The sequence below is a fragment of the Alosa sapidissima genome, chromosome 18 (assembly GCF_018492685.1).
Source record: "Alosa sapidissima isolate fAloSap1 chromosome 18, fAloSap1.pri, whole genome shotgun sequence".
NCBI classification, from domain to species: domain Eukaryota; kingdom Metazoa; phylum Chordata; class Actinopteri; order Clupeiformes; family Clupeidae; genus Alosa; species Alosa sapidissima.
In genome coordinates, this window is record NC_055974.1 from 4,360,602 (window position 1) to 4,372,709 (window position 12,108).

The 12,108-nt window shown below is 44.2% G+C and overlaps 1 protein-coding gene across 3 annotated transcripts in view; it reads left to right on the forward strand.

Moving 5' to 3' along the window:
- Window positions 1-12,108, forward strand: part of rbpjb (recombination signal binding protein for immunoglobulin kappa J region b) — a 72,566-nt gene that overhangs the window by 39,221 nt on the left and 21,237 nt on the right. For 2 of the 3 annotated variants that reach the window (XM_042069479.1, XM_042069478.1), the window contains exons 3-9: window positions 1,454-1,549; window positions 5,081-5,246; window positions 7,280-7,454; window positions 7,803-7,841; window positions 8,610-8,747; window positions 9,004-9,116; window positions 9,808-9,948. In XM_042069479.1, the coding sequence (XP_041925413.1) occupies window positions 1,454-1,549; window positions 5,081-5,246; window positions 7,280-7,454; window positions 7,803-7,841; window positions 8,610-8,747; window positions 9,004-9,116; window positions 9,808-9,948 (868 nt within the window). The remainder of the gene's footprint in view (window positions 1-1,453; window positions 1,550-5,080; window positions 5,247-7,279; window positions 7,455-7,802; window positions 7,842-8,609; window positions 8,748-9,003; window positions 9,117-9,807; window positions 9,949-12,108) is intronic. The other variant, XM_042069480.1, reaches the window with a different exon arrangement.

Consider the following 12,108-nt stretch of genomic DNA (forward strand, 5'->3'; position numbering starts at 1 on the left):
TGTGTGAGTGTGTGTGTGTGTGAAGCCACCCCCGCCCTCTTACCCCCCCCCCCCCCCTCCCCATTCCATGTCTCTGTCCCTCTGAGCACTCTAGCGTGTCAGGTGTCAGTGACATCTGTGCAAATGGACCCTGTGTGTGTGTGTGTGTGTCTGTGTGTGTGTCTGTGTGTGTGTGTGTGTGTGTGTGTGTGTGCATGCACTGATAGAAAATTATAAATGTCTATACCGAACCCGTGCTTTTGTGCACTCTGTATCACCCATCATCCTGTCTCGTTGCCCCCCCACCCCTCATATATCTATGACCCCCCCCCCCCCTCCCCAAAGCTCCACACACACACACACACACACACACACACACACAAAACCCCCTTCATAAACATGCATCTGGGGTGCTGCGTTGTGTTTCCTCCACTGTTGGTCAGTGCCAACTGCGTGTAGACAGAGCTGATTTTTACAGACTTGGGGGAGCATGTTTTTGCTTAGTTAACTAAGTAATTGGAGCGCGGACCGTGCAACATTTGACACGAAATTGGAATTCTTGGGAAGTGAGCTAAGGGTTTCTGCTGTGTGTTTTTTTCCTTCTGTTTCTTTTCTTTCTCTCTCCCTCTCTCCCCTTTCTCTCTCTTGCACTCGTTTCCTCCCTCAACCTCAACAATCCCCCCTCCTTGCTGGTGTCCCTTAGTGAGCTCCTCACACACACACACACACTCACACACTCACTCACTCACTCACACACACTCACTCACACACACACTCGCACACTCACTCTCTACAAATTACACACACACATACACACACAGCAAATCCCCCTCCCAGCTGGAAAGTTGAGGTTTTTGGCCGTAGTGATGTGCCCCCCCCCCCCCCCCTCCATAGCGAGTGGTGCATACTTTAGCACACAAGAGAGTTGGCTAATCAGACGAGGGACTCTGTTTGGAGTGGAGCTCTTGAGGTTTGAGATGTGGAGTGCTTTTTCCCGGAGACCATCTATTGCTTTCATTCTCTCCCTCTCCCTTTCTCTCTCGCTTTAATTCTCTCTCACTCTCTTTATCTTCTCTCTCTCTCTCTCTCTCTCTCTCTCTCTCTCTCTCCTCTCTCTCACTCTTTGTATTTTGCGTTTTTTGGTCATTTTGATCATCTCTTATTGCCACCTTCTCCTTTGCTGTTACATAGTCCGCTGCATCTCAGTCTTGCGCTCTCTCTCTCTCTCTCTCTCTCTCTCTCTCTCTCTCTCTCTCTCTCCCCCCCCTCTCTCTCCCCCCTTTTTTCTAACTGTCTCATTTCTTCATCGGTCTTTCTCTTCCTCAGTATTTAGAGCTGTCAGTGTTGGTAACTTCCTTTTCAGATACACAGTATCTTGTGCTTCCATCATAACTGACAAACTGATCTCCCCCCCTCCCTCCCTCTTTTTAACCCTGTCCTCTCCATCTCTCCCCCCTTCCCCTTCCCTCCCCAGAGAAGCGATGCGGAACTACCTGAAGGAGAGGGGAGACCAAACAGTCCTGATCCTGCACGCCAAAGTGGCCCAGAAGTCCTACGGAAATGAAAAAAGGTGAGCGTACACACACTCACACACAGGGAGAGAGACGAGGCAGGAGAGGAGAGGGTGCGGGAGAAAGAAAGTATGAGAGGAGGAATGGGAGGGAAAACAAATGAAAAGGAGGAAACTGGGCAAGCAGGCAAAAGTAGAGAGAGAGAGAGAGAGAGAGAGAGAGAGAGAGAGAGAGAGAGAGAGAGAGAGAGAGAGAGAGAGAGAGAGAATGAGAGAATGAGATGGACTGTCAGGTATGTGCTTGGTCGGTGGCACTTGTGGCGGTCAAGACTTTTAGCCCGGTGTCTTAGCTAAGGAGGAGGCAGCAGCCTTGGCAGCTATGACCGCCGCTATCAGCCATGTCCATTTCTCCCTCTTGGCCGAGTGCCACGCACACCTCCACGCACACCTCTAAACACACCTCCACGCACACCTCCACACACACCTCCACACACACCTTCCACTGGTGAGCTCCTCAGGAGAGGTGGAGGAGTAGGAGAGAGAGAGAGTAGTGTAGTGAAGGGTAAACTGTTTAAACCGTTTGATTCTGTCTGGAGTCTGTCTTGTCACAGCCCGTAACAACAATGCACTGTGGGATGTTGGAGGCCAGAGCAACATTCACACACACACACACACACACACACACAGTACACACACACAGTACACACACACACACACACACACACACACACACACACAGTACACACACACAGATTTTCCTTTTTCCAGTCTGGAGTGAGGGGAATGTTGCACAAACCACCTTTTTTACACACACACACACTGCACAATCCCTCCAATTCATCTGTTGCTACAGTACAGTGAAATGTTGAGGCCTTGTTCTCTCTCTCTCTCTCTCTCTCTCTCTCTCTCTCTCTCTCTCTCTCTCTCTCTGTCTCTGTCTCTCTCTCTGTTTAGTCTGTTGGGTCCCCCTAGCCCTGAATTTGGAAGAGGTCCACGGTGAAAAGTGTACACTGGCTTATGCACAAAGGCTCAGTCATGCACAAACTGTACAGAACATACACACATACAGCGTGTCCCCAGAAAACACTGGAGTGTACTCATGACACACACACACACACACACACACACATACTACTACTACTACTACTACCACCACCACCACCACCAAATATCCTGTCCAGGCCTTTCATTAGAAAGTTCAGACATTGTGTCCTAAAGTGTGTGTGTGTGTGTGTGTGTGTGTGTGTGTGTATGTATTTGTGTCACAAAACAGACAGGTTGCATCAGATGTTTTTGATGGCATGACTGCTGTCTGTCTGGTTTACGGATGTGAAAGTAGACATCTCTATCACAGTCATTAGCAGTCACGGAGAAGTCCCCTAGTGTCCTCCTCCTCTGAGACCCACACACACACCCATGATACCCAGTACATATGGTCCATATCTCCGGTGTTGGTGAAACATGGCCAACCGTCTCTCTCTCTGCTTCAGTCTTGTCTCTCACTTGTGAGATGACGGGAGGAAGCTTGTGGTTTGTTTACTTGCCCTCCCCCCCCAGGGGGATATTACCGTGCAGGTGGTCTTGTGGGGCACTAGGTGCTTTCAGCCTTGGTCTTCTCCGAAGCCATTTCGTCCTTTCTCCTCAAGTAGGAGGAAGTCATGAGCAAGCTTTTGCTCCAACACCCCCACCTTTTCTGTCTTTCTGTCTATCACCCTTTCACCCCAACACACACACACACACACACACACACATTTGCATATAGATACCCATGTTCTATATTGTTAAGGACAGTCCCTAATTGATGTGTGCTGTCAGCGTCTCTGATGCTGTGTAGAAGGCAGGCATGACATGTTGTTTACACCCACTGGCCAACCACTGGTGTTCAGAACTACGCAGTGCACCATACAACTACTGTATATGGCAGTGATTCAGTTCAATACACTTCAATATGTCTGACCAATTTAACGGAAATAGTGTTGGAAAAGCAAGAAACATATATATCAGATAAAGAAATGGAGGTATTATTTGCTGTGGTGAATGGTGTTGGTTAGTGTTTATGTATATTCATATGCAGTGCACCATAGATGCCCATCACAATGACCCCTTGCATCTGTTAGAACGGGTTGTTATGGTGGCTCTTCATGGGCTCTGCTCTGCTGGTCTGGCTCCTCTACTGCCTCACCGCAGAGCCCACAAGGGTTCCCACTCGGATTTAGATTTGGTAATACTGCCATCTAGTGGCCGAAAGGGGTGGTGCATGTAGCATGTGGCGTTCATCCTATAGGGAAGAGTCATGGGGTCAAGGACTGTTTCCATGAAGATAAAATAATGACTTTCCTGTGTCTGTGTCTGAGCTGAAGGCTGTATTTGAATTATATTGATTTGTTCAGTTAATTCAAAAGTATGTTGTGTGTGCTTGAGTGCAGTATATTGATTAGATAATTGGACTCGTTGTGTCTGTGTGTGTCTTTGTATGTTCGTGTGTGCTTCTGTAGTTGTGTGTGTGCATGTGCGTCGTTAGACAAGCTGTCTGCGGCCCCCAAGCACTGAATTCAAGCCACAGTACACTGAAGACAGTAAAGCATGGTGGTGCACAATTCATGTTATGGGGATGTTTCTCATACTGTGGTGTTGGACCTATTTATCTCACACCAGAGATCATGGATCAGTTTCAATACATCAAAATATTTGAAGAGGTCATGTTGTCTTATGCTGAAGAGGAAATGCCTTTGAAACGGGGGTTTCAACAAGACAATGAACCAAAACACACCAGTAAGCGAGCAAAGTCTTGATTGTAGACTAACATGATTGACGTTATGGAGTGGCCAGCCCGATCCCCAGACCTCAATCCTATAGAAAACTTGTGGTATGACATCAAAAATGCTGTTTCTGAGGCAAAACCCAGAAATGCAGAGGAATGTAGTTCAATGGAATGTAGTTCAATCATCCTGGGCTGGAATACCTGTTCACAGGTGCCAGTAGTTGGTCGACCCCATGCAACACAGATGTGAAGCAATTCTCAGAAATATTGGCAATGCAACTATATATTAGTGCAGTGATTCAAAGTAAAGCAAAATCTTGAGACATTTTTCAGTTTATACAGTAAATGTTTGAGTTTGTAAAGAAAAATGCAAACACTGCTATTACACTGCTATCTAACATTCAGTCTAACTTTCCCTTTTCTTCACTTTCTGTAAAGGTATAGCACAAACTTGATCAATTTGGGTCATGTTTTGATTTGAAATTGATTGTGCAGTGTTCACAATGCTTTGATATTATGGAATTAACAGTTATTCTAAGGATTTTGAGCTTTATTAATTTTTTTAAAACACACTGCTATTATTCTGAACACAACTGTGATTCTGAGTAATTAACTCATAATTTGATCACGTGTGTGTGTGTGTGTGTGTGTGTGTGTGTGTGTGTGTGTGTGTGTGTGTGTTGGTTGGTCTTTGGGTTTGTTCATGTGATTCTGAGCATGCACTTGCTAAAATGTGTTTGTAATGTGATTCTCTCTCTCTCTCTCTCTCTCTCTCTGTGTCTGTCTGTGTGTGTGTGTGTGTGTGTGTTTGCGTGCGTGCGTGTGTGCAGGTTCTTCTGCCCTCCTCCATGTGTGTACCTGATGGGCAGCGGCTGGAAGAAAAAGAAAGAGCAGATGGAGAGAGAGGGCTGCTCTGAGCAGGAGTCCCAGCCCTGCGCCTTCATCGGCATCGGCAACAGCGACCAGGAGATGCAGCAGCTTAACCTGGAGGGAAAAGTATGCACACACACACACTTGCACACAGACACACGTGCACGCATGTACACACGCTCACATACACATACACACACACACACACATGTACATTGTGCATATATACACAATATACATATTTCATATGCACATATATACATATGTGACCCTGCAAGGCAAAACCGTCGTCTTGCGCACAGTGCTATTTTGAGAAAATCCACGATAAACAAACGTACGGGTTAAAATGTTGAATTTCACGTTTTCGCATAATTCGACAGTATACAGTCTACACTTTCATACTGTGAACAAATTTCTCGATAAACATACGTTTTGACTGTTAAACCCTGACTTTATTTAGGTGAAGATTAAACACATTAGCAGTCATTCCAGCGTTTGTCCATGCTGCTATAAGGTTTTACGGTAGAGCGAAAATGTACTCATTAGGCTACTCGTTACTCAATGTGTACAGTAAGCTCTCTATCGTTCTTGGCAGATGTAACCGAATATGAATGTGAAAGACTTGCCTTTCAGGGCACGAACGGTCAAAAGCACGAACTTTTAGAAATATCCTGGCGTCATTTTACGGACCAGGAGAAGTATTCCATCATTCCATATTCCATCCGTAGCACATTTTAAAAGTGGGCCTATAGCCTACACAATCTGTGTACACAGAACTTCTTCTCCTCTTACTTCCCCGAAATACATTAATTATATTCTATAGTGACACCTTGTGACCGTCCCAGGTATTAACTATGGGGAAGAAAAAGTAACTCACTTGGTTGATAAAACTGGACATAGTCAGTCATCCGCTTCAAAGTCATGCTACCGTAAGGCTAATAATAGCTGTGTCCTCACACTATCGCACATGACAATTTACTTAAAAAGGTGATTTTCTCCTCTTCTGGCGTATCGTGACAGGAGAACCATGGCAACTTTGGATGCGGTTATCTTAGCGATACTTTTTGCAATACCCTCGATATACATATAGTTGGAAAGCTTAGTCAATGGCCGTTCATGTGAGCACATTAACTTAATTTAGTAAATTTTACCAAAACGAGTATTCATACTAGTCATGGATGCTTATGTAAACACAGATGTTGTTGTGCTGCAGACATGCATGTAGACACACTGATGTAGGCTCAGGCTGGCTCATAGATTTACATACAAACACACTCTCTCTCTTTCTCCCCCCCCTCTCTCTCCTCTGTCTTAGACACACACACACACACACACACACACACACACACACACACACACACACACACACAAATACACATGCACACATACACATTCTGTTTTTCTGTCTGTTTCCAGCACAGTTGATCACTAAGTGTAGATCCCATTTCACGTGTCACTGACAGGGGTATAATTCTCCGGACATAAACTAAGATGAACATACATTTACTTGGCTGGGAACAGTCTTGCGCAGTGTGAGGCATGTAATTATGCATGCAATTATGTATGTCGAAAGAGCCCATGTCTGAGCAGAAGTCCCTTCCATAGACCGTCGAAAAGCAGCCTAGAGGCGGAAATAAACTCCAGTTGGGCCTTGACTGAGAGCTGTGCAATTACTCTGGGAAGCTGCAAACACACGGAGGGGAGTTCCCCATTCTGATTTGATCACGCTTTATGTGGCCTATGAGGCAGAGCTGTCATTTTCATTCTCCATTGTGACGCTGGTTAGAGTTTAAAGCGCTCGTCTATTTTATCTTGTCTATATCTTGTCTATTTTAAACTCTGTCTCATTCACGCTCATAATCACACTCACACTCACACTCACTGCTTGCTTATGGCTATCCATTGAGTCGTGAGTTTCCTGATGGCTGAATAGTCCTTTCCTGGACCAGCAGGTCCTTTTGCACGTGAGACATGTGTATGTAGAAGTGGGGTTACTGGCAACCATGTGTGTGTTAATCCTGAACATCCTTTGCTCTCTCTCACACAGACACACACACACGGACGTGGACATGGACGATAACACTAACACTAACAACTACTTAGTGAATCCACTGTCTTTGTCAATCATCATCTACAACTTGATTTGTCTTCTCCTGTAGAACTATTGCACAGCGAAGACGTTGTACATATCCGACTCGGACAAGAGAAAGCACTTCATGCTGTCGGTCAAGATGTTCTACGGCAACAGCGCCGACATCGGCGTCTTCCTCAGCAGGAGGATCAAAGTCATCTCCAAACCTTCCAAAAAGAAGCAGTCGCTCAAGAATGCAGATCGTGAGTTAGCTCAGCACAAGGAGCTCACACACATACACACTCACAGATAAGCAAGCGTGCTGCCTCATTCACCCAAATCATACACACACACACACGCACACACGCACACACACACACACACACACACACACACACACACACACACACACACACACACACAAACACACACTGTTACTCTGCAACATTGCGACCTTACAACATTACAACATAACACGATCTCATGCATGCATGCACTCACCCACACAGATAAGCAAACACACTGTCTCATGTGTGTATAACGAGCAAAGTTATGTCTTGAAAAGCATAGTGTAATATGTGATCTTCATAAATGCAATCAATTCATTCAAGGTGGTGACATTGGCATTGTAACTCAGAGGTTTACTGAAGGTGAGAGGTCAAGAGAGAGACAACAAGGTCTTGTATGTATATTTTTAATGTAAGACATTCAAAGATTTCACTCCACATTATGGGATGTGAACCATTAGAATAAGCCTTTGCATCATTAAAAGCACTGGACAAACTCCGGAAAGCACTGGAAAGCTGTTTCACCACCAGGTGGTGCTGTTCTCTTGAGTGAAAACTGAGGCCTGGGAGTGAACTTAGCATGACACGCCAACCTTTTTTTTGTAGCCCATTTCCCAAGTTTGCCAGTCCTGTCCTGACTGGCTTGTCTGGCTGTGTATTTCTCTGTACTATGTTTTTTTTTTTTTAGTGCTTGCTGCTGCTGATGTTTTTTTTTCTCCAGGATTGTTTTGTATGTTACTTCTAAAGTAAGAGTCTAGCTGTGCTTAGGTCCCCTGTGTTCTCCAGGGGGTTGGGGAATGTTTAATGTGTCTGCTCTGGAACTTGGCATGTTGGCCTGTTCTCTGACTGGCACCCTGTCTCTCTCTCCTCTTTTTTGTGCCACCCTTTCACTCCACTCCCCCTGTATCTTTGTATCTCTCTCTCTCCCCCTCTTTCTCTCTCTTTGTTCCCCTTCTTTCCCTCCCCTCTTTTTCCCTCTCTCTCTGATTCTTCCTCTCTCTCTCTCTCTCTCTCTCTCTGTCGCTCTCTCTGTCGCTCTCTCTCTCTCTCTGTCGCTCTCTCTCTCTCTCTCTCTCTCTCTCTCTCGCTCTCTCTCTCTCTCTCTCTCTCTCTCTCTCTGTCTCTCTGCAGTGTGTATAGCGTCGGGCACTAAGGTGGCCTTGTTTAACAGGCTGCGGTCACAGACGGTCAGTACGCGCTACCTCCACGTGGAGGGGGGAAACTTCCACGCCAGCTCACAGCAGTGGGGCGCCTTCTACATCCACCTCCGTAAGTCTGACTGACGCACACGCACACGCACATGCACATGCACACGCACATGCACACGCACACGCACATGCACATGCACACGCACATGCACATGCACATGCACATGCACATGCACATTCACTTACAGTACATGTACGTCACTGTTACATTTTCTCTACAAATTAGACTCTTACTCTGCATCATTCATATGTACTTAGCAGCCATCTGAGTCCTCTTTATGGTGTCTGTCTGTCTGTCTGTCTGTCTGTCTGACCAGTGGATGATGAGGAGTCCGAGGGGGAGGAGTTCACAGTGCGGGACGGTTACATCCACTATGGCCAGACGGTCAAACTGGTCTGCTCGGTCACAGGAATGGCATTGCCACGACTGGTACAGCCCCCCCATCCCCTCTCTCTTTCTTTCTCTCTCTCTCTCTCTCTCTCTCTCTCTCTCTCTCTCTGATTCTCTCCGTACAGCAGTCTCACCAGCGAGAGCCCCCTGCTCTCACTGCTCTGTATTATCTCTGGTCTCTACCTATGCATATCCCTTTCCCTTGTCTTAAACTCTCCTCGTATGCCCTCCACCCTGCTTTTGTCTCTCTTTCATTGGCTCTTCCCTGTCCTTGCCTTATGTCAGTGTTTCTCAAAGTTTTAAGACCAAGGACCACTTAACCAATAAAAAAAAAATCACAGACCACCTACAGTAGCTGAAAAAAAAACCAAACAGTAGACCTACTTCAAAAGTATTACACAATAGGCCTACTCACTGAACCACCTTGGTTATTGTCTTTGCACCTTGCTTATTGTGTCAGACGATTCATATGATTTAAACTGGCGTAGCTTACATAGGCAGTGTTGCAGAACTGTTTGGATTCATATACAAGTTGGGTCAATATTGCAAACAACTCATCTATATTATATTTTACCACGTCTGCTCGCGGACCACGCTTTGAGAAACACTGCCTTACGTTATTCTTTTCCACCCAGCGTTATTAGAGTGCTTGACTTTGAAGGCTTTCGTGATGGCATACTAACCACACTCTCTCTGTCTCTGTCCCTCCTCCCCCCACGTCTCCCCTCAGATCATCCGTAAGGTGGATAAGCAGACGGCCCTGCTGGACGCTGATGACCCCGTCTCTCAGCTGCATAAGTGTGCCTTCTATCTAAAGGACACGGAGCGCATGTACTTGTGCCTTTCCCAAGAGAGGATCATCCAATTCCAAGTGAGTGCACTCACTCGCCTATTCACTCTTTCCCTCTCTTTCAGTCACTCTCTATTTCTCTTTCTCTCTCTTTCTCTTTCTCTCTCTCTCTCTCTCTCTCTCTCAATTTCAATTTCAATTTTAATTTCAATGGAGCTTTATTGGCATTACTCAATGAAGCAGTGTTGCCAAAGCAAACATATAACAAAACAACACAGATACAATATCTGTTTAAAAAATAAAAATACAAATAAAATAATAATAATAATAATAATAACAAAATGATAATAATTAAAAAGAGAGAATAATAAATGAAATGTGAATTTCTTTTAAATAAGATGCAAATTCATAATTGGTTTTTATTTTTTGATAATAGATCAGTTTGTTGGATTTTTTAATTTTGTCTAGCCAATATTTGTAATATTCTGTTAATTTTTCGATATGTTTTAACTTTGTCTGAGACATGTCAGGTGTATTCAAATTCAAATTGTGTTTTGATATAAGATAATCAAAAGGATCTCTCTCTGGGTGGGTTCTCCTCTGTAGAAGGGCACTGTGATTATATTTCTCTGGTTTTGAGGACAGTACATGGTAATACAATTTGCATGCTCTTTTATATCAACTAATAGTGGATATCTTCCAAGTTCTGCTCTGCATGCAATATTTGTTGCATTCCTGCGTACCCCCAAGATGTTCTTACAGAATTCCAGGTGTAGTGTTTCTGCTGGGCTTTTGTCCCATAGCTCATAATTATCTTGATGTTTTATGCCCCAAATTTCACTGCCATATAAGATAATGGGCTTGATAACCGAATCAAAAATCTTTTGCCACAATTTGATACGGGTGTTGTATTGGTCTAGTGATTTTCTTATGCAATAATATGTTCTCCGTGCTTTGTCAACCAGGTCTTTAATAGCCAGATTAAAATTGCCCGTGGAGGAAATATTTAGGCCCAAATAGTTATAGCTTGTCACTTGAGAAAGTCTTTTTTCACCAAGGGTGAAATTATATTTATTCTCTGTTGAACGTGTCTTTTTTTGAAATATCATTATATTTGTTTTTTCTTTATTTATGGGGAGGTTCCAAATTTGAGAGTATTTTTCCAGGATTGACAGACTCTCTTGTAGCCCCTCCTCAGTTGGAGACAGAAGTAGGAGGTCATCTGCAAACAGGAGACCTTTAATGTCTCTACCTCCGATTGTGACTCCTGATAGTTTGGATTTTGCTATGTCTGATGTTAGATCATTGATATATAGATTGAAGAGTATAGGACTAAGACTACAACCTTGCCGAACACCTTTTGGCTTGTTTAAAGTATGACGTTCTTTTATCATCGATTTTGACACAACATCTGTTGTTTTTGTATATATCTTTTATAAGGTCATAGATTCTTCCCCCTATCCCATTTTCTAACAGTTTAAGTAAGAGTCCATCATGCCAGACTGAATCGAATGCCTTCTTGAAGTCTACAAAGCATCCAAAAAGTTTTCCTCTGTTGGTGTTCTGTACATATTCTTCAATTAATGTCTGTAATGTATATATGTGGTCAGTTGTTCTGTGTTTTGGCATAAACCCCATCTGAGAGTTACTTAGAACTCTATTTTCCTGTAAGAATTCTACCATTCTGTTGTTTATGATGCTACAGAAAAGCTTTCCCAAGTTGCTGCTTACAGCAATGCCTCTGTAGTTGTTTGGATCTAGTTTATCTCCGTTTTTGTAGATTGGTACAATTTGATTTTCTTTCCATGGCCGTGGGAAAAACAGCTAGAACTAGATTGAAAAGTTTGAGAATGGCTTGCTTCAGTATTGGGCTGCTGTACTTAATCATTTCATTATGTATCCCATCGCACCCACATGCCTTTGTACTTAATCATTTCATTATGTATCCCATCGCACCCACATGCCTTTGTACTTAATCATTTCATTATGTATCCCATCGCACCCACATTGATTTGAAGGCAGTTCCCAGACTGCACACAACCCAAGACTTCAGTTATTCCAGTTCAGTGCTGTGCTTTATAGTCGTTCCTTGACTTTTCCAGGCTCATGTTTTTGAGACTTACTCAGACCTACTCATTAATGTAGGTACTTGGGCATGTGCCCAGACCTCTGTGTTGTGGTGTGGTGGTGTTTGGTTGTGATGTGACCTTCCCCTTTCCTTTCCCAGTGCTGCTTTGTTCT